This window comes from Podarcis raffonei, chromosome 10 (assembly GCF_027172205.1).
Source record: "Podarcis raffonei isolate rPodRaf1 chromosome 10, rPodRaf1.pri, whole genome shotgun sequence".
In the NCBI taxonomy this organism is placed as follows: domain Eukaryota; kingdom Metazoa; phylum Chordata; class Lepidosauria; order Squamata; family Lacertidae; genus Podarcis; species Podarcis raffonei.
In genome coordinates, this window is record NC_070611.1 from 67,854,363 (window position 1) to 67,876,858 (window position 22,496).

At 47.0% G+C, this 22,496-nt stretch overlaps 1 protein-coding gene across 1 annotated transcript in view; it reads right to left on the reverse strand.

The window, feature by feature from the left end:
* Positions 1 to 300: 300 nt before the first annotated feature.
* LOC128422759 (store-operated calcium entry regulator STIMATE-like) overlaps positions 301 to 22,496 on the reverse strand; it is a 42,880-nt gene continuing 20,684 nt past the window's right edge. The window contains exons 5-8 of the mRNA XM_053407197.1: positions 12,394 to 12,506; positions 10,761 to 10,844; positions 6,862 to 6,978; positions 301 to 897 (exon numbers count right to left, since the gene is read on the reverse strand). Of these exons, the coding sequence (XP_053263172.1) occupies positions 781 to 897; positions 6,862 to 6,978; positions 10,761 to 10,844; positions 12,394 to 12,506 (431 nt within the window). The 3' untranslated portion in view covers positions 301 to 780. The remainder of the gene's footprint in view (positions 898 to 6,861; positions 6,979 to 10,760; positions 10,845 to 12,393; positions 12,507 to 22,496) is intronic.

The following is a 22,496-nucleotide window of genomic DNA, read 5'->3' on the forward strand; positions in this document are numbered from 1 at the left end:
GGAATGGGAGGGTTTTGCGTACAGAACCCAACATGAAGAAAAAGCTTCCCCTGAGGTTTACCAGTTATGGAACAGTTTCCACTCAAGAAAATCCAAGCTTTGGATAACCAGCAACCAAAGACTCAGAATAGACTCCCCTCAAGAGACGATTCAAAGGACATGCATGGCTTCCAAATACGAGGAAAGTTTAAATATCAGATATTTATTACACTTCTTATAATAAAAGCGTAAAAAAGCAACCACAGTTGAGTCGAGATTAGTCCTCAGGCTTTCTGTTTTCAAAACAGTTTTGCAACCTGCTTTTTTTTATGAGTGATCCGTGTGCAGATTTATGAGTGATCTGTGCAGTTTGCATGCCAGAAGAGTCCGCTCCAGACATACAATCTTAATTCTATCAAGGATGCAGTGTTACCATTCAGACCCAAACAAAATCTGCCACCAGCTGGCCAGCCAGAATCAAGTCAACCCACTTCGTCTCATTTGCATGAGCACAGCTCAGGAGAACAAAATGCAACCAACAATGTAATCTTCTGTCGATCAAATACCCAGCACCATACTCCCGAGCAAAGGCTAGGAATGATGGAAAAGTCCCATGCGCATTATCACTTTTGGACACAATGGGATGGCGCCACCTTGTGATCCTTATTTAAATGCATAATTGCCACAGACGCTCCACTTTCCTGGAAAACCAAAGATGGGCACATCAGTTGTGAAGCATCCTTATTGCAGGTCTCTCAGTTGCCACTGTCCCCTCCTTTTGGCTTAGCTCACAATCCCCATTTAAACCGAAACCGGGTGGTCCAATGGTCTTGTCGTCGGATTCACTCTGAGGAAAGATCCTGACTGTTCCTGGTCGCTTGCAGAATGGTCAAAATCCACAGCCGGACACAGCAGCACCTGCAAAACCAAGGCAGAAAAGCAACATGCCAACTTAATTCTTATTTCATTTATATAGTGCCGCTTTTTTAATCGTAACGGATCACTGCATATTAGACGTTTTAAATCAGGGAAGTTTGTATTTAAATGTTTCAATGGGGTTGTTTAATTGTGTATCTTAATCAATGCGCTATATTTTTAATGTTTGTGTAACGTAGCCCATCTAAGACTCTGATCCTAAACTGTTGCAGCCACACTCATTTGTGAGAAAGGCTTCGGGAGTAAAACCTGAGGAACAATCCATACTCGCTGCCTTGTGGGAGAATTTTGGGAGAAGAAAATCCTAAGGAGTAAACCATACCTACACAGATCAGATTAAAAACTTAAAAATATTCAATTTAATTTTTTTAATTTAACTATTTACTATTTGTTATAATAAAACCTTTAAGGGGCTAACAAAAAAAACCCCATTAAAATCATCAATAAGAGACTGTTAAAAACAGGTATTTAAAAGATAACAGTAAGCTTAGTAAAGGTAAAGGGTAAAGGGACCCCTGACCATTAGGTCCAGTCGTGGCCGACACTGGGATTGTGGTGCTCATCTCACTTTATTGGACGAGGGAGCCGGTGTACATCTTCCGGGTCATGTGGCCAGCATGACTAAGCCACTTCTGGTGAACCAGAGCAGCGCACGGAAACGCCGTTTACTTTCCTGCCGGAGCGGTACCTATTGATCTACTTGCACTTTGATGTGCTTTTGAACTGCTAGGTTGGCAGGAACAGGGACCGAGCAACGGGAGCTCACCCCGTCACGGGGATTCGAACAGCCGACCTTCTGATCAGCAAACCCTAGGCTTTGTGGTTTAACCCATAGCACCACCTGCGTCCCTTAACAGTAAGCTTAAAACAAATTAAAACACATGCAGAGCAAATATGATCACCACACTGACCCGCCCATGGCCATCAAAAACTGATGGATTGTTTTGTAATTCTGATGCTGTTGCAGAAAGATTCAGCTAATGGCATGCTCTGCATTGCCCCAATTTATTTAACCACTTTACAATCCTATACACGTCCATTCAGAAGCAAGTCCCATTGAGTTCAACAGGGGTTACTCGCAAGGTGCATAGGACTGTTTAGAGAACGTAATGCAGACATTCAGCAGAGTGCCTTGAAAGCTCACCCCCAGAAAACAGGGTAGTTAACAATGTACCAACAGCTCTTCTTGGCTCCAGCACAAATGACTGCTTGTTCCTTTCTTGTCTACTTCCCAAAGTTGCAAGTTCATTTGCAGAAAACGGAACAATAGGATCTGCCCGTGTTTTAGTTACTGTTAAGGCTGCAATTGGCAGGAAGGCCAGGGGGGGTGGAGGAGGCAGTCCCTGTGATGACCAGAAAGCTAAAGGGGAAATCCAAACCCAGTGAACATCCTCCCATTTAAGGAGGAAGTGGGAGAAGATGGCAAACACCATAGTATGTGATGCCTAAAGTCGTAAGGGAAAAAAAAAGCCTTGCAGGATCAGGCCAGTGAGCTACCAATTTCTCACAGTGGCCAAGCAGACACTCCAAGGCAGGGGTCAGCAAACTTTTTCAGCAGGGGGCCGGTCCACTGTCCCTCAGACCTTGTGAGGGACTCAACTATATTTTTTGGGGGGGGAAATGAACGAATTCCTATGCCCCACAAATAACCCAGAGATGCATTTTAAATAAAAGCACACATTTTAGTCATGTAAAAAGACAGGCAGGCCCTAGAGATGCATTTTTAATAAAAGGACACATTCTACTCATGTAAAAACACACAGATTCCCAGACCGTCCGCAGGCTGGATTGAGAAGGCGATTGGGCCGGATCGGCCCCCGGGCCTTAGGTTGCCTACCCCTGCTCTAAGGGGAAGAATGGAAGCAGGATCTGAGCTTAATAGTTCACTCCTGGCTTGCAGTTTCCAGGAATTGGCATTCAGAGCTGACAGTGAATACAAAATGTAGCCATGAATTTGCCAAAAGGTAAAGGTAAAGGGACCCCTGACCATTAGGTTCAGTCGTGACCGATTCTGGGGTTGCGGTGCTCATCTCGCTTTACTGGCCGAGGGAGCCGGCGTACAGCTTCCGGGTCATGTGGCCAGCATAATTAAGCCGCTTCTGGCGAACCAGAGCAGCGCACGGAAATGCCGTTTACCTTCCCGCCAGAGTGGTACCTATTTATCTACTTGCACTGGTGTGCTTTCAAACTGCTAGGTTGGCAGGAGCAGGGACCGAGCAACGGGAGCTCACCACGTCGCGGGGATTCGAACCGCCGACCTTCTGATTGGCAAGTCCTAGGCTCTGTGGTTTAACCCACAGCACCACCCGCATCCCTGTGATGAATTTGCCTAATCCTCTTTAAAGCCGTCCAAGTTGGTGGGCATCTCTTGGGAGTGAGTTCCACTGTTTAACTATATGCTGTGTGAATAATTGCTCCCCCCTTCTGTCTGTCCTAAGTCTTGTTAAGCCAGTCAGTCAGTCAGTCCCTCTTTCCCAAGGAATTCTGGGAAATGGAGTAGTGTGAGGGGAAACGGGGTCTCAGCACCCTTATCAAGCTACAGCTCCCAGGATCCTCTGGGGGAAAGACGTGACGCAGCTGTTCTCAGCCTGTGGGTCCCCAGATGTTGTTGGACTACAACTCCCATCATCCCTGAGCTCTGGCCTTGCTGGCTAGGGGTGATGGGAGTTGTAGTTCAACAACATCTGGGGACCCACAGGTTGAGAAAGGCTGGTTTAAAGCAATATAATACTTCTGTCCTCCTAGTGGCGCAGCAATAAAAGTGCTTGCACATTTACAAAGCTAAGCACAGTCTAGGCGGTTTGAAACCGGGTGGGAGACTGAGTGTTGAGATTCTGGCATTGCAGGGGGTAGGACTAGATGACCCTTGGTGTCCCGGGAAGATCACCTCAGGGCTGCTAACACGGTGGTTTGTCTTCACCTGTGGAGACATACTCTATTGTCTCTTGACACAGATGGGGGGCAAAAAACCCACCCAATATTATTATTATTATTATTATTATTATTATTATTATTATTATTATTTACTCGAGTTTCTAAAGGTATGATTTCTAGGCAGGTTTTGCACATTTCTCCTTCCAGAATGGGCAGCAAGCCTGGCATTTATTTCCTCGCGAAGGAAAGCAAAGGAGATGCTTCTCTCGATTTCCTTTTTTTAATAGTAGCAATTATGGAGCTCAGGCAGGACTGCATGAATATTTGGTCTGCCCATATTGAAGCCTTGCAGGAACTGTATACTTGCCCCCTCTGCCGCACTCTGCACTGCGAAGAATGGAGAGCTTTATTTCAAAGATAGGACCTGAAATCTAAGTGGGGTGGATAGCTCTTGGCGCCTGCTTGCAGCCAGACCTGATCAATGCGGATAAAGCTCTTGAGGTACTTGACCAGAAGTGAACCCAGGAGTCCAGGTAAAAAAAAAAGTCTCTACTGTACATCTCTTTGAGGAGCAGGAGGAGAAACTGAAGGGAAATCTGTTCCAAGTATTTTCAGCTGAGTGAGCAAAGAAAAACTATGATTAAGATCGACCTCAACCAATCCTTCACGTTCCAGAGGGTCCACTTGCACCCTGCTATAACTAAAATTCATGTGGCTGTTGTTTGTTTTAAACTGTTTTTAAGCAGCGGTTCTCAACCTGTGGGTCCCCAGATGTTGTTGGACTACAACTCCCATCATCCCTGATGTTATGTACTGAGTTGAATAGGATCCAAAAGGCAGCAGTCTGATTGGTCCTAGAACAATAGGATTCAGAATGCAGCAGTCTGATTGGTCCTAGAACAATAGGATTCAGAATGCAGCAGTCTGATTGGTCCTAGAACAATAGGGTCCAGAATGCAGCAGTCTGATTGGTCCACAGGAGCCACCCAATCCAGCTCCAGTTGTAAGTGAATCCGCAACCAGATTGGCCTACAGGTGAATCCCGGAATTAGCCAATCACGTGGGGCCCATTGTGTAAATAATGTATATAAAGCAGACATTCTGGGGGAACTTCCATTCCTCCTCACCACTATGAGCTGAATAAAGAGCATGAAATCCACTCTCGACTCCGAGTATATTTCACCTGAGCTCTGGCCTTACTAGCTAAGGGTGATGGGAGTTGTAGTTCAACAACATCTGGGGACCCACAGGTTGAGAAAGGCTGGTTTTTAAGGCTCAATTTTTAATTGCCCTGGGCAGAGTGAAGGTCTCTCTATACAGTAGACAGAGGCAGAGAGCCAACCACTGCAACTAGGAGGTCTCCTCCTCTTCCTTCCAGCTAGAATTTGTACATTGCCAAAGATCTGAATTTTCAATACAAACACACGCAGTCCCTGGAAACCGACAGGAGCGAGGTTAAATGACACAGACAAGGATCAACTACCCTCGTTATGCCCTTTGACCATAATGCCATATGCAAACAGCGACATGGGATGCTACAAACACAACCTCCCCAGGGGCCCAAGTTGTGTTAGCAAAGGCCGAGAACAAAGACCTGCCGGGAAAATATTATGGATCTTTTCCTTTGAACTTGCAACGAAGGTCGTGGAGGACACTGAGCCGAGAGGAAGAGCCTCCTTGCCTGCTTTTGGGAACAACAGGAAGATTTCGACATTGAGTGTTCCAATTGTGGGGTGGGGATTCCCCCCCTTTTTCTTAAGATGGGTATTGCTTCCTCGCACCAATTCAGTGAGTCACCGCCGCTCATTGTATGGCGGAAAATTGAGACACAAGAACTTCTATTTCATTCTTTGCCAACCAGATGCCCTGCAGAAGTTCTGGAACAGGAGGAGGTGCAGGGACCAGGAGTTGTACTGCAAAATATCTGGAGGTTTTACAAGGATTTTAAAGGATGTTTGGCTTGTGCTGGATAGCGGAGCAATGCCTGTTTTTAGAACCTTGTGCTTAATGCACACAAAATCAGCTGGACTTTCTTTTCCTTTTAGAAAATCTTTTCCTTTTACAAAGGTAAAGGGACCCCTGACCATTAGGTCCAGTTGTGGCCAACTCTGGGGTTGCGGCGCTCATCTCGCTTTAGTGGCCGAGGGAGCCGGCGTTCAGCTTCCGGGTCATGTGGCCAGCATGACTAAGCCGCTTCTGGCGAACCAGAGCAGTGCACGGAAACGCCGTTTACCTTCCCGCCAGAGTGGTACCTATTTATCTACTTGCACTTTGACGTGCTTTCGAACTGCTAGGTTGGCAGGAGCAGGGACCGAGCAACGGGAGCTCACCCCGTCGCGGGGATTCGAACCACCGACCTTCTGATCGGCAAGCGCTAGGCTCTGTGGTTTAACCCACAGCGCCACCTGCGTCCCTCTTTTCCGTTTAGCTTCTTCTTAAAAGAAAAGAGAAAGGGCAAGAGGGAGCATTTAACGCTGTGAAAATGTTGGGGAAATCCTCAGAGGATTTCTGACTATCCCAGAGGACAGAATCTCCGCCTTCTATACAACCACTTATTCAAAAGACATCTCAGGTGACATCTGCACCATACATTTAAAGCAGCGTCGTGCCAGTTTTTGTAAGACATCTTGACTCCCAGTTCTGGGGGAAAGGCGGAATAAAAATGATAATAATAAGGTAATAGAATTAGGGATGTGGGTGGCGCTGTGGGTTAAACCACTGAGCCTAGGGCTTGCCAATCAGAAGATTGGCGGTTCAAATCCCTTCGACGGGGTGAGCTCCCGTTGCTCGGTCCCTGCTCCTGGCAACCTAGCAGTTTGAAAGCACGTCAAAGTGCAAGTAGATAAATAGGTACCACTCAGGCGGGAAGGTAAACGGCGTTTCCGTGCGCTGCTCTGGTTCGCCAGAAGCGTCCTAGTCATGCTGGCCACATGATCCAGAAGCTGTATGCCGGCTCCCTCGGCCAATAAAGCGAGATGAGTGCCGCAACCCCAGAGCCGGCCACGACTGGACCTAATGGTCAGGGGTCCCTTTACCTTTTCCTTTTTAATTTGATGGGTCTTCTGTTCTCACCTGGTATTCCTCATCCCGCAAAGCTCGTGAGATTTCCATCACTCCACTAATTTCAAAGCTTTCTTTCTGCCTGTGCTTCTTCATGATCAAGTTGTCCACTACCCAGAACATAACAGCCTTAAAAAGAGAGAAAAATGAAGGTGGGAAACTATTCATACAGTTGTACCTCGGTTTACGAACAGCTTAGTTCTCGAACGTTTTGGCTCCCGAGCGCTGCAAACCCGGAAAGGAGTGTTCTGGTTTGCGAACATTCTTTGGAACCTGAACGTCCAATGGGGCTTCCGTGGTTTCCGATTGGCTGCAGGAGCTTCCTGCAGCCAATCAGAAGCTGCTCTTTGGTTTCCAAATGTTTTGGAAATCGATGGACTTTTGGAACAGATTCCGTTTGACTTCCAAGGTACGACTCTACTTGAAGAACAGAGGGACAGACATTAGGTTCTGTACTTCCAGGGCGGAAAACCTGAAATTCTTCGCTATATTTTGTTGTTGCTGTTGTTCCGTTTTGGGTCCCCACTAAAATGTAAGGAAGATTTCATGTCAGTACAGTGGTACCTCATGTTACATATGCTTCAGGTTACAGACGCTTCAGGTTACAGACTCCGCTAACCCAGAAATAGTACCTCGGGTTACGAACTTTGCTTCAGGATGAGAACAGAAATTGTGCTCTGGCAGCGCAGTGGCAGCAGGAGGTCCCATTAGCTAAAGTGGTACCTCAGGTTAAGAACAGTTTCAGGTTAAGAACGGACCTCCAGAACAAATTAAGTTCTTAACCCGAGGTACCACTGTACAAAAAAACGCAAGAAAAGAACAAGCAGCACCCAGACACATAAAACAAAAGCCAGCGTTTTGGAGGGTGGAGCAAATCCATTCATGGTTCCCTGGCAGGACTTCAAGGAATTCATTTACAAAAAGCAAAAGTTAAGAGTGACTGATCAGAAACAAAGCCATCCTGTGATTCTTCTAAGCATTTAAACCGAACGCTCTCCTGCCACAGGGCTCTGACATCAGAGACATACCGCTGTAACAGGGGCATAGTGTAGGGGGTGCCAGAGGGGCTGTGGCCCTGGGCACAGATGTTTTAGGGGGCATGAAGTGGGTGCCCCCATGCAGGTGTCCCCCAGCACAGCATAGCCTGGCGCTACTCTTCAGGCATTGGTGGAACCAACGCTCGCGGAAAGGAGCACCAGGCCGTGCCATGCTGGGGGCTTGGTGTGGGGGCACTTGCTTTGCGCCTGCCAAGTGCTGCATCAGCTGCCCAGAGGGCGGCAGGGGGCACAGCATGTGGTTGTCGCTGTCCCCAAGCGGAATTGCAAGGCTCGATTCTGGTGAAGCTGGCGCGAGAAGGGCGAGACAGCCGTGCCAATCGGGGCTAGTATCGCCTTGATGGGGGCTGGGCAGGTGAGGTGGGCTCTGTTTGTGCCCTGCCCCTGGCATGGGCACTCGTGTGCGCACACACACACAACCGCACACACAAATGCTTCGTCGCTGCACTGTATACTAAGAGAGTATTATTTCTTGTGAACTGTAACGTCAGCACAAATATCAAGGGTAGAGGCAAATCTGAGTTTTGGTCGAGAAAACAGCTGCAACGCACTCAACTTATATGATCCCAAAACGCTTCATTGCAAAATAATGACTGTCTCAGTGTGGAAAATGATAACAAGAAATTAATTTATAATGAGCTCACATAGTAATACTATGTGCCAAATCTTTCTATGCCAACTCCCCGGCCGATGGCTTCCTACTGCTCTGCCAGTTTTAACAGCAGATGAAAAGATTTCCCATAAATGCTCTACGTTTTCTTCTTTTAAACAACAACCACCGTATGATTTGTCATTTGATAGAACGAGAAGGGTGCAGATAGCAGCTTCCTGTTTTTTTTACTAGCGTGTTTTTATAGCTCTGGTCCAATTCCCTTTAAAAATAATTATGCTCTGTCAGATACGCAAAAAATCCAGCATCCTTAAACCAGATACCTTCAACACGCGCTTGTATTATATATCCTTTAGATTTCTGCAGACATGTGAAATGCCTGTTATTTTCCAAACTCTTGCTTTTTATTGAAGAGAATTTGAGAATGCAACTTTCTGGTTTTGTTGCCTTGCCAAGAGGTCTCCGGATTACGGAATCCGTGGGTTCTGGTCAGTCTCCTCCCACCTCTTTTCCCCTAGGCCTCAGCACAAAAATAGAGGGGTATTTGTTCCTCTTCAGCCGGGGCAGACCATTAAAGGGCAAATCTTTTTAATGCTGCATTGAGCTTCCAACCTCAGCGTCAGCTTCCCAGCTTCAGAAAGAGCCAATTGCCATTGCTCTGTGCCAGAGAACCTGTTTTATATGCAGAAGGTATTGATCGCTGGCACCTCCAGGTATGGCTGAGAGCTCTGTCCGAAATCCTGGACAGCTGTTGCCAGTCAGCATAGCCCATACTCACCTAGATTGACCCACAGTCTCCACCCAGCATAAGGGAGGTTTCCTATGTCATCATGAACCAGTAGATCGCCAGTGTTGAAGAATGATTCTTCAACATCAACTTCATTGGACTGGTCATATTGTGCGGGATGCCTGATGATCATCTCCCAAAGCAACTACTCTATTCTGAACTTAAAAATGGGAAGTGTAATGCTGGTGGTCAACAAAAGAGGGTTAAAGACTCTCTCAAGGCAAATCTTTAAAAATGTAGTATAAACACTGACAACTGGGAAACACTGGCCTGCGAGTGCTCCAGTTGGAGAACAGCCTTTACCAAAGGCATCATGGGCTTTGAAGACACTCAAACTCAGGACAAAAGGGAGAAACGTGCTAAGAGGAAGGCAGGCTTGGTAAATCCACACTGTGATCAGCTCACGCCTGGAAACCTATGTCCCCACTGTGGAAGGATGTGTGGATCCAGAATTGGCCTCCACAGTCACTTACGGACTCATTGTTAAAACCATGTTTATGGAAGACAATCTTACTTGGCTACGAGGGATCGCCAAAGAAGAATAATCAATAATGGACAAATCTGTTAATTTCAGTCTCTCTCTGTTTCTCATGTTCGTCTTTAAAGCTCAGTTCTCCATCTCAGTTTGTGGAATTTTTTTTTTAAAAAAATAAGTCTGCACGAAAATGCACTAGCATTTTTATCTGTAACCCCCTTTTCAGTCCTGCCAGGGGAAAAGGTGGGGTATAAATAAATATAGTTTACATTTATATTTATTTAGTGCTTATTTATCCCTCACATTTTTATAAGCGGTTTGCCCTAGCAGACGCAGAGCTGTAGCTAGGTGATCTTGTGACCCTGGCAGAAAACGTCCAAGTAAAATAGCCAGTAAAATAGGGGAACCCCCCCATATCTTATAAAGACCCTCTAATAAAAACATTTTCTTATAAGGCAATAATCAATATTTTTTATTTCTACACATATTTATGGGCATATTTTTGCCAATTTTGCACCCCGCCCTCACCTGCACTCATGGCGGGGACCTTCCTCCCCCTCCCTGAGTAGACGTATTTTTGCAAAGCAATTTCACCCAATATAATGCACTTCCATTACACTGTTTTGCACGAATCTATGCATTTCTAATGCACACTTTGACCCAGGGTATGTACTTAATGTAAGCATTACGTGCTTGAAGAGACGACTGTGTTTCAGCACACTTCCCCACCCCCCAGAATGTGTGAATTAGGTATGTGTGCCTTTAAATATAACAGAATCAAATTTCTCCCCGACTCATACCTCCAGTCCACCTGGCTTTCCTCAGAGCCCAGCCACCACCTCATATTTCCAAAGGCTGAGATCTTCCTCCACATCAGTATTTTATCACAGGGTGAAAATCCGCCGCCCCCCCCCCCCCGCTGCTTCAAGATTGCAGCCTCAAAACAGACGGAAAGCTCAAGATTTCCTCCCAGAAGTTACTCACGTTGACTATAAAAGGGACCACAAGCATCACCAACACCAGCTCCAGCTGTGGATCAGGAATGTAGTTCAGAAGAATCTCTTGAAGCTGGAGAAGGTATAAAATACCACACACCTTTTAAAGAGATTAAATGATCTTGCATGCTTACTAAACAAGGTCTGGTCCATGTGATCGCCTTCAGAGTTTAGGTAGGACTACAATTCCCATCATCCCTGCCCACACTAGCTAGAGAGGAAAGGGTATGTTTGCAGTTGAGGACATTTGCAAATGTGCCCTGCAAAGTCTGAAAATGTTACAACTGCCTTCACGCAGAGTTGGCGAGTTTCAAGCCCAGTGGTTCAGGAAATCCAGAAACCCAAGTTGTTTGCAATTTTCCTTTCGTCTCACAATGATCTACAGATTTTTAAACTGCAGCCACGCATCACACTCAGCCGTCCCCAGCCCACTTGGGAATGCGTTTGCAAGAATGTGCGAATCAGGTATTCCTTCGTGGTGGTTAAAGCTAAAGGGACCCCTGACCGTTAGGTCCAGTTGCAGACGACACTGGGGTTGCGGCACTCATCTCGCTTTATTGGCCGAGGGAGCCAGCATGCAGCTTCCGGGTCATGTGACCAGAATGACTGAGCTGCTTCTGGTGAACCAGAGCAGTGCACAGAAACACTGTTTACCTTCCTGCCAGAGTGGTAGCTATTTATCTACTTGCACTTTGATGTGCTTTCGAACTGCTAGGTTGGCAGGAGCAGGGACCAAGCAACGGGAGCTCACCCCGTCACGGGGATTCAAACCACCGACCTTCTGATCGGCAAGCCCTAGGCTCTGTGGTTTAACCCACAGCGCCAACAATGTCCCTATACTTTTTCCTATTCCTTCCTTCCGAGCAGATCCGCAGGTTAAAAACAAACCCAGGGTTTCAGGTGTCTCATCTGTTTCTCAAAGGAACGCGTCACAAAGCTTATACCCAGAACAAACTTAGTTGGTCTCTAAGGTGCAAATTCACCCATTAGCCATGCATGAAAGTATGGGCAACTCCACTGAATCTAACCCAAGAAGTATCTCTAGCTCAGGGGTCAGCAAACTTTTTCAGGGTCCACTGTCCCTCAGACCTTGTGGGGGGGCAGACTATTTTTGGGGGGGGGGGAATGAATGAATTCCTATGCCCCACAAATAACCCAGAAATACATTTTAAATAAAAGGACACATTCTACTCATGTAAAAACGCACTGATTCCCAGACCGTCCGTGGGCCGGACTGAGAAGGTGATTGGGCCGGATCCAGCTCCCAGGCCTTAGTTTACCTACCCATGCTCTAGACTAAGGTCCCATCTGCACTATGCATTCAAAACAGTATCATACCACTTTAAGCAGTCAGGGCTGGGAATCCTGGGAATTGTAGTTTAAGAAGGGTGCTGAGAGTTGTTTGGAGACGCCCCTCGTCCCCTCACAGACCTACAATACCCAGAGTTCCCTAGAAAGAGGGATTGTTTGTTTCACCGCTCAGAACACTGCAGCTCCCTTATCCAACGATAGTTCCCAGGATTCTTTGTGGGAAAGCTTTGGGACGGCTTGTTCCCCTCCCTGTCCCCTCCCAAGCCCTTTCTGCCTCCTCTTAAGGAATCGTTAACATACACCTTTCTTACCTTCGTCCAGCCAGGGATGAGCAAGACAAGGCCAACTGTCGTCTTCTCAAAGACCATAATCAACAGGTAGAGGATGCATTGTCCAATCCAAGCAGCTGCTTGCGGAGGGTCACCTGGAAGAAAACAAAACGATGGAGGTGAACCCCAAGTCCGTGGGCCTATAAAAGAATCAGCAAAGCTGACTAGGAAGCCAATCACCCAATAGCACTCAACAACCACCAGCCGCTTTTCCTTTACACTGGTGCATATCTGCAAGACAACAGAGAGCCGTTGTGGTACAGTGGTTAGAGTCTTGGACTAGGACCTGGTAGATAAAGATAAAAGGACCCCTGACCATTAGGTCCAGTCGTGGACGACTCTGGGGTTGCGGCGCTCATCTCGCTTTATTGGCTGAGGGAGCTGGCGTACAGCTTCCGGGTCATGTGGCCATGTGACTAAGCCACTTCTGGCGAACCAGAGCAGCACACGGAAACACCGTTTACCTTCCCGCCGGAGTGGTACCTATTTATCTACTTGCACTTTGACGTGCTTTCAAACTGCTAGGTTGGCAGGAGCAGGGACCGAGCAACAGGAACTCACCCCATCACGGGGATTCGAACCACCGACCTTCTGTCCTAGGCTCTGTGGTTTAGCCCACAGCACCAACCACGTCCCTTAGGACCTGGTAGACCAGGGTTCAAATCCCCACTCGGTCCACTGGGTGCACTTGGGCCCAGACACTTACTCTCAGTCTAACCTACCTCACAGGGCTGTTGTGAGAATAAAGTGGGGAGGAGAAGGACTAGTAAGTGTCAGGGACAGGGCAGAGGAGGAATGGTACAGACCGCCACCCCCCAGCCTGAACCTTCCAGAGAAGAAGACAACAGTTCAGAATTATAACAGGGGTTTGAGGGAGGTCACAGTTCAGAGGCAGATGAGGGGGAAAGCTGGGAAATAATGGGGGGAGGAGGAGGAGAAGGAGGAAGAGGACACACCAGTGGGGTGACAGCTGATGGACGCAGTGTCTTTAGAAAGCATTCCAGACCACCTCCCTCTCCCAGAACCCAGCAAGCCTTGAAAGTAGGAGAGTAAAGAGCTAAAAGGCAGAGGGCACTTTTCAGCACCCGTAGAGATGGTGAATGAGGAAGTGGGAAGGACGCCATGAAAATCTTAGGGAGATTCTGGGCACTTGGAGAGTCTCATATCTTGAGGATCTGAAACACCAGAAGCTGTGAGGGTTTGCCGGCGGGTGGCGCTGTGGGTAAAAGCCTCAGCGCCTAGGGCTTGCCGATCGAAAGGTCGGCGGTTCGAATCCCCGTGGCGGGGTGCGCTCCCGCTGCTCGGTCCCAGCGCCTGCCAACCTAGCAGTTCGAAAGCACCCCCAGGTGCAAGTAGATAAATAGGGACCGCTTACTGGCGGGAAGGTAAACGGCGTTCCGTGTGCTGCGCTGGCTCGCCAGATGCAGCTTTGTCACGCTGGCCACGTGACCCGGAAGTGTCTACGGACAGCGCTGGCCCCTGGCCTCTTGAGTGAGATGGGCGCACAACCCCAGAGTCTGTCAAGACTGGCCCGTACGGGCAGGGGTACCTTTACCTTTACCTTTACCTTTAACCAGCCATCCTGAATTATGTAGGCAGGATGAGCAAGAAGAACATTGTAAGCAGCAAGAAATGAGAATTTATTCAGGCATTCTGAAATGATTGTGTTATGAAGAAAAGCGTTCAACCTCGTTCAAAAGAAAATCCAGATGTTCTCTTGCGGGGATAAAAAGACGGTTGCTACATTTCCAAAAGTTACGTAAGATTTAGAAGCAACCCAGCGGCTCACTGACGTCAACCCTTTGCACAAAGAGCAAATTCTGGAGAGTCAGTGCAGTGGTGTGGAGAACAGCGCTGCGGAGACTTGGGTTCAAGTGGGTGCCGGGTTTTGCGCGAGAAGCCTTGCGCCCTATTTTGCTCTGCGAGAGAAAGAAGACACTGCCCTTGTATGTTTCAGAGCACAATTCAAAGTGTTGGTGCTGACCTTTAAAGCCGTTAATGGCTTCTGCCCTGTCTACCTGAAGGACCGTCTCCACCTCCATCATCCAGCCCAGACACTGAGGTCCAGCTTTGAGGACCATCTGGCGGTTCCCTTGCTGAGAGAAGTGAAGCTACAGGGAACCAGGCTGAGGGCCTTCTCGGTAGTGGCACCCTCTCTGTGGAACGCCCCTCCGTCAGATGTCATAACTATATAACCCTTAGAAGACATCTGAAGGCAGCCCTGTACAGTGGTACCTCGGGTTACAGACGCTTCAGGTTACAGACTCCGCTAACCCAGAAATAGTACCTCGGGTTAAGAACTTTGCTTCAGGATGAGAACAGAAATTGGGCTCCGGCGGCGCGGCAGCAGCAGGAGGCCCCATTAGCTAAAGTGGTGCTTCAGGTTAGGTTAAGAACAGTTTCAGGTTAAGAACGGACCTCTGGAAAGAATTAAGTACTTAACCCGAGGTACCACTGTATAGGGAAGTTCTTAATGTTTGAGGTTTTATTATGTTTTATGTGTGATGGAAGCTGCCCAGAGTGGCTGGGGCAACCCGGTCAGATGGATGGGGTTCAAATAATATTATTGTTATTGTATCTGGCCCCGCCCATTATCTCCCCCCCCCCAATAATTTTTTATTGTTTTCTTCACATATTCTTTCTTTACATACATTCATCAATACTGTATATAAACCTTTTTGCTCTGCCGACCTGTGACCTCCCTCCCTTCAGTTGATATCCCCCATCACGTTCTTTTCACATATTTTATCACCACATCTTATCTATTTTACATTGTAGGAGTTACTTCAATCCTGCTAGTGTTTTTAAGTTTTTGCAGCTGTCCTTTAAATACTCAATATATTTACTCCAATTGTCCTGGAATCTCTGGTCGTCATGGTTCCGAATCCTTCCGGTCAGTTTGGCTAGTTCGGCATAGTCTGTCATTTTCGACTCCGCAATGGTAGGAACTTCTTGTGATTTCCAATTGGAAATTGGCCTCAACCATTATCAGCGAGTGGCCCTCAGAACATTGCCCAGAAGGTTAATGTGGCCCTCAGGCTGAAAAAACGTTCCCTGCCGCTGAATGATGTAGTGACATTAACATCATTCAGGCATTGCACAAAACACAGACAGAGGTTCAAAAGGTCAGGGTCTTGGGCAAAAAAAACCCCCTTTGTCTTCCATGGCCGGGCGAGAGAACAAATGGATTGTTTCCTTTCTGCACTTGAACCCTGCTTCTCTAGAGCTCATAATCTACTCCCTGCCAGTGCGCAGTGACCCTTGAAGAAGAAAAGGTTAGCTAACAGGAAAAAAAGAAAGACAGACAAACCCACAACAAAACTACAGGGGCCTTTAAACATCTCGCAGCTGTTCCAACGCCACTAAACATTTCCAGATGCAACCTCAAGCTCGGGTGCAAATGATGTGCTGTGTAAATTTTTAAAAAACCAGCATAGCTGCCCACCTGCTACTGCCAACTGGGATGGGAAAAGCACTGCAGATACAACCAAGTTCTCTCTCTGCTTGCAACCACATAAAACAAGTTTTGCACCCCTCAAAACGGTCAGTTATTCACTGCGGCATCAGCGCAAAGAACAGATGTCCCAAAAGATCTGAACACTGGAAGAGAAGGGGGGGTAATGAAGATTTAGAGGAACGAAGACATCTGCAAAATATTTTCTTGCGAAAAAGAAGAGGGTTGCAAATGAAGTGTTTATGGGAGAATTTATAGGCCAAGGTCCAGAAGAAATCGGGGGAATTAGTTTGCATGCCTGAGGGAGCTCTGGGCTTGTGTTTCTCCAATACCAGTCCTGCTGTCCTCCCTTCCCAGTGCAGGGTACGGTGTTTGGGAATCTAGGGCGGACCCCCAAACTGTTTGTGTGATGTGCCAGTGGGGGGGGGTGTTATTCCAAGGAAATTGAAAATCCCACAGGACTGGAGGTGTTTGGCTAGGGATGAAGAATTCTGTCTGGGCTGCACATTGACCTAATTATGACCTCCTGGACTAATGATACCTGGGCCGGAACAAATTTCCGTATTTTTTGCTCTATAAGACTCACTTTTTCCCTCCTAAAAAGTAAGGGGAAATGTGTGTGCATCTTATGGAGTGAATGCAGGCTTGCGCAGCTATCCCAGAAGCCAGAACAACAAGAGGAATTACTGCTTTCACTGCGCAGCGATCGCTCTTGCTGTTCCGGCTTCTGAGATTCAGAAGTATTTTTTTCTTGCTTTCCTCCTCCAAAAATTAGGTGCGTCTTGTGGTCTGGTGCGTCTTATAGAGCGAAAAATATGGTACCCTTTGGATTCTGCACATTTTGCAAAATACTTGTTTTTATTTATTTTTTAAAGGACCAAAATACATTTAAAAAACCACTGCATTTTAGGACGAAATACGTCAAGACCATGGGTAGGCAAACTAAGGCTCGGGGGCCAGATCCGGCCCAATTGCCTTCTCAATCCGGCCCACGGACGGTCCAGGAATCAGCGTGTTTTTACATGAGTAGAATGTGTGCTTTTATTTAAAATGCATCTCTGGGTTATTTGAGGGGCATAGGAATTCATTCATTTTCCCCCTTCAAAATATAGTCCGGCCCACCATGAGGTCTGAGGGACAGTGGACTGGCCCCCTGCTGAAAAGGTTTGCTGACCCCTGGTCAAGACAGACAGACAGAAAGAGCTTTTTACCACAGATATTTTGGAATAAATATGCATTCCCTTGCCCCCCCCCATCTTTCTTTTAAATCTTAGGTGGGTTATTTTTCTTTTTTTGAATTGTTTGGTTGTGTACTTTTCCAGTCTGTATTTCTGTTTTTTATTTGCGTCTGCGTTTGTAGAGCCAATATTCTTTCATCCAGCTCTTCATAAACATAAGGGCTAGAAACCCGTTTCCTGTATGTCTGTATTATATGTGGAAAGAATGAAAGCTGACATCCTCAGGAAGCTGAATTACGTTCTGAGCTTATAAGTGCTTCTGACAGTCCTAAGGAATCGCAGCACATTCTACAAAACATCCCTGGTCAGTGCCAATAGTCAAAGTGTCTATTTACAAAAACAGAAATATGTCACAGCAATGCACACTAAATAGGCAAAAACCGCCCACAAGTTATGATTCACTTGCACCTTTTCTTGGCTCCTTTTCCAAATGCAATGCCTAAAAAGGAGCATGCACAAAAAGCTTAAAAACCCAACCAACCCATGTACCTTAAAACAGACACAGCAACGAAAGCAGAAAGTGGTAAGACCTGCAAGAAAAATTGCTATTGATAACTGTTTTGTTATCCAAGCTGATGGAGCAACTAAAATTCACCTTAAATGACCAACCAGTTTGTTATGCCACAAGTGTAAGGAAACTACAGTGGTACCTTGGATTACAGACACTTCAGGTGACATATGCTTCAGGTTACAGACTCCGCTAACCCAGAAATATTACCTCGGGTTAAGAACTTTGCTTCAGGATAAGAACAGAAATCGTGCTCCGGCGGTGAGGCGGCAGCAGGAGGCCCCATTAACTAAAGTGGTGCTTCAGGTTAAGAACAGTTTCAGGTTAAGAACGGACCTCTGGAACGAATTAAGTACGTAACCAGAGGTACCACTGCCGAGCTCTTCAGAGCACATACCCTGATACTAAGGTTCCCCCGTGGACCACTTGAAAATTGCTGAGGGTCTTGGCAGACCCCTTCATAATTCTTCCGCTCACTGTAGCAACTGTAATGTGCTGTGCTAAATGATGAATGATTTTTAATTTTATTTTTCCAGACACACTGCGGAAAACCTGGATGATGCTCACAGGCCACAGTTTAGGAACTGCTGCCCCCAATGAACTTGCTGCCTTTAAGGCACCACAAGGTTAAAAGGTAAAGGAACTCCTGACCATTAGGTCCAGTCGTGACCGACTCGGGTTGCGGCGCTCATCTCGTTTTATTGGCCAAGGGAGCCGGCGTACAGCTTCCGGGTCATGTGGCCAGCATGACTAAGCCGCTTCTGGCAAACCAGAGCAGCACACAGAAACGCCGTTTACCTTCCCGCTGGAGTGGTACCTATTTATCTACTAGCACTTTGATATGCTTTCGAATTGCTAGGTTGGCAGGAGCAGGGACCGAGCAACGGGAGCTCACCCCGTCGCGGGGATTCGAACCGCCGACCTTCTGATCGGCAAGTCTTAAGCTCTGTGGTTTAACCCACAGCACCACCCACGTCCCTGCCATAAGGTTACTGCATTATTATTTATCTGCTCCTGCTGTAGCAGGCGATCACAGCTTCCCCTCTGGAAATTAGTAACTGAAAACATTTTGACCTGCCAGTAAAAATGCAGCCAAGGGCCTGTTGGGGGCTTCGCTCAAGATTCACTTGCCCAAGCCCCCCCACTCAGGAACAAAGGCATGCATTAGCAATGACAAATTTGGAAAATCTTGAGAAAGCCGAACAGAGTTATCGGCCCCTAGACAGCAAACCATATGAGTTTTAGCCAGGTCAATCAGCAAACTGCTCCGTAGTTTCTTCTGCACTGTATTCTGTCTGTATTCTATAGATATCTTACGCTATTATTATTATTATTATTATTATTATTATTATTATTATGCACTGAGCGCTGCTTGAAACTGGAATGGCTGGCCCATGTAAAAATGCAGCCCATCCCATTCCTTGAGTTATGCTGCGAGGAAGCAGACCGTTTCTGGCAGAGACTGAAAAAGAAGCTGAGACGAAACCGCATGTTTTTCAAAGTCAAGAGTCTGAGCCAGCCCCCAAAATATCATCTCTCCCCAAAGGCTGCACATGCATCAAGTGGAAAGGGGGATGAGACAGAGGAAAGGCAGGAAAAGGGTTTGTTTAGCACGCAGGCCTGCCTAAGAAACAAGGGCTGCTGCTGCTTTTAGACTTTGGAGAAGCGAAATCCAATGGCATCTGTAAGAGAAATGATGGGGAAGTCACTGGACCATCTTCCTAGTTCATCCCTGTTGTTCAGTGCCAAGGGGCCGGGCAGAGAAGAGGCAGGACGCTCCACTACCAATGGCCATGTCCGCACTAAACCTTGGCACAACTTTTACTGAAATGGCAACAAGTGGAAGATCTCTGTTGTTTTTTTAAAATAATTTTTTATTAACCGGCCAATCACATCAAATCAAACCACATCACATAAATTCCAAATTACAGAGCCGAATTTTTTAAATTTTTTAAGATCTCTGGGACAACATGAGCAAAACACTTTTTGAGCCGTTAAAGGTGTGTTTATGCAGTTTAAAAAAACTGGGAAATGATCTATAATGAGTTGAAGAAAATGTTTAAAATGACATTTCTTTAAAAACCAGAAGCATTTTTGTTAGGGATTGTAGGACAAGACCTGCCAAGGAAAACAAAGAATTTATTTATGTATGCAACAACAGCGGCAAGAGTCTTGATAGCACAAGGATGGAAGAATGAGGAAACCCCGACCAAAGAACAGTGGCAAGGGAAATTGGCGAACTACGCAGAATTGGCTAAACTGACATACAAACTGTGAGACAAGAACAACTGTGACTTTAAAGAAGAATGGGAACTTTTCACAAACTATGTAAAAAGAACAAAATGAACTGGACTCCTTGGCAGGTTTTGAATAAGCATACACAAATTTATTGATTGATAACATGATAATGTTACAGATAATATAAGAACTTGTATAATTTTATAATATGAAGAATGATATGTGCTGAGAAATCAGAGAGAGGAGCTGAGGGAAGTCTTTTGGGGAGGGGAAGGAGGGTCTGAGGGGAAAGGGGGGGAAATAATGAATATGATACGTTTTGATATGTTGTTATGTTGAAAAAGCTAATAAAAACATTTATAAAAAAAATAAAAATAAAGGTGTGTTTATGCAAAATACAACACAGTGAAACGGTATCCTTTGGGAGGCTGTGGGCTCTCCATCCTAAGCAGAGGTTGGACGGCCATCTGTCACAGATGCTTAAGCTGAGATTCCCCTGCATTGCAGGGGGTTGGATTAGATGACCCTCGGGGTCCCTTCAGACTCTACAATTCAATAGGTAATGACAAAGGAGGAGCCTGCTGGGTCAGGGCAACCAGTGACAGATGACTCATTAGGGCAAACTGGGCACTGCGCCCCACCAGCCTTAGACTGCTCTCAGCCAGCTCCCACCTGCCTGTCGTCTTACTTAGGACCAGTCAGGAGGGTTTTAACACAGGAAATGGCCTTATATCAAGTCCGACCACATCTAGCTCAATATCGTCTTCACCAGGGGTCCCCAAACTAAGGTCCGCGGGCTGGATAAGGCCCAAGAGACTCGTTTATTCGGCCCACGGCGTCCCCCGCCGACTGCTGCCGCCGCCCACTCTTACCAGTGCTACGCTGCGTGGCTACCCACTTCCAGGTCGGATGAGCACCAGAAATAGCTTGTGCACATGCGCAAACGTTATTTGTGCATGTGCAAGCGTTATTTCCGGTGCACATCCGGGTCGGAGGAGGCCCGTGCACATGCACACAAGCTATTTCCGGTGCTCCTCCTGTTAGTTTCTGTTTGCCACTGAGCAGCTGCTTAGAGTCACAAGGCTCTGTTTACATTCCAGAGACAGTCGAGACTATTCGAAGTCTCACGGGAGACTAGAGACGGATGTGACGTTACTGGTTTCCTGTTTCCTTTGTTCGGTTGCTCTCTGCTTTCGAAGAGAGAGGATGTATATTTCTTTGCTGTCTGCGTAGTAAGAAATAAAGCATAGCCATATAGCCATAAATCTCTGCTGAATGGGGAAACGTGCCTGAGGCCTTATCAAAGGCTCAGGTCGTTAATTATTAGTCGGGAGGCGATTCCGAAGGACTCAGAGAAAGATGAGCTTTACCAGCTTGGCCGAGCAGAGATCCCGACACCTCCGACCTGGAAGTGCGCCGGAAATAGTGTGTGCGCATGCGTATGGGCATGCGCTCCCCCACCCTCCGGCCTGCCGTGCGATTGGAGCTGGAGACACCGTCCCGAGGCGCAGTAAGTTTGCTGACCCCTGGTCTTCACTGACTGGAAGCGGGGCAACTCTTCACACAGGTGCAATTCCTAGCCCAAACTGAAAGTGCTAGGACTTGAACCCAGGACCTTGCGCATGCAAAGCAGATGCTCTACCACCGAGCTATGGTCCATTCCGGCAGATGACTCTGTATGTCACTGCCTCTGGCGCCCCCTGCTGGTGGTCTTCCTACCCTCCACAGCACCAGTCCCATTGAGCACCCATTGCCATCACTGTCTGCAGCAAAGACAGCTCCCAGATATCAGCTTCCGTCTTTCCTAGCTCGTTTATCCACTGCCCTCTAGCACCAAAACTTCCCCTCCAGGGTGCACACGCTCTTCCCAGGAGATGGTGGAATTTGACTGCCTTGTAAGGGAGTGTTGCTGCTTTTGCTATGAGCTGCACCCTGGGATTATTTTTAATCCGCCGCGATTCCAAGGCCCTGAGCAGGCAGCAGCCCTGAGACATTAGCCTGCCTGATTTACTGAGTCTTTGTGTGAAACTGTGCAAACTCACGTACAAATCGGAAGACGCACGAGCAGCTATTAAAGACAGCAAAGGCTGGAAAAAAGCCCAGAGAACAGTTACTCCTCTGCACAAAGCACAAAAGCCAATATTGAAAGGTCACTTGCATTTAAAGGGGGAGAGATCTGCTTGACATCTTGGCAAAGGAGGCCGTGCATTGAAGATGAATGATGCCCTTGCGTCACGCGGTACAGGCAACAGAACTGAACAGGCAGGCCATTTGCCCAAGATGCTTTAGCTGGACAGAGAGCGCTTCACAGAAGCATAGAGTCTGAAGGTACCCGAGGGTCATCTAGTCCAACCCGCAGCAATGCAGGTATCACAGCTAAAGCGTCCATGACAGATGGTCGCTGGTTTTCCCCAGAAGCACTTGAAATCAAGACAACAGTCCAGATTAAGGGTCAGCAAACTTTTTCAGCAGGGGGCCGGTCCACCGTCCCTCAGACCATGTGGGGGGCCAGACTATATTTTGAAAAAAATAAATGAATGAATTCCTATGCCCCACAAATAACCCAGAGAGACATTTTAAATAAAAGGACACATTCTACTCATGTAAAAACACACTGATTCCCGGACCGTCCGCGGGCCAGATTGAG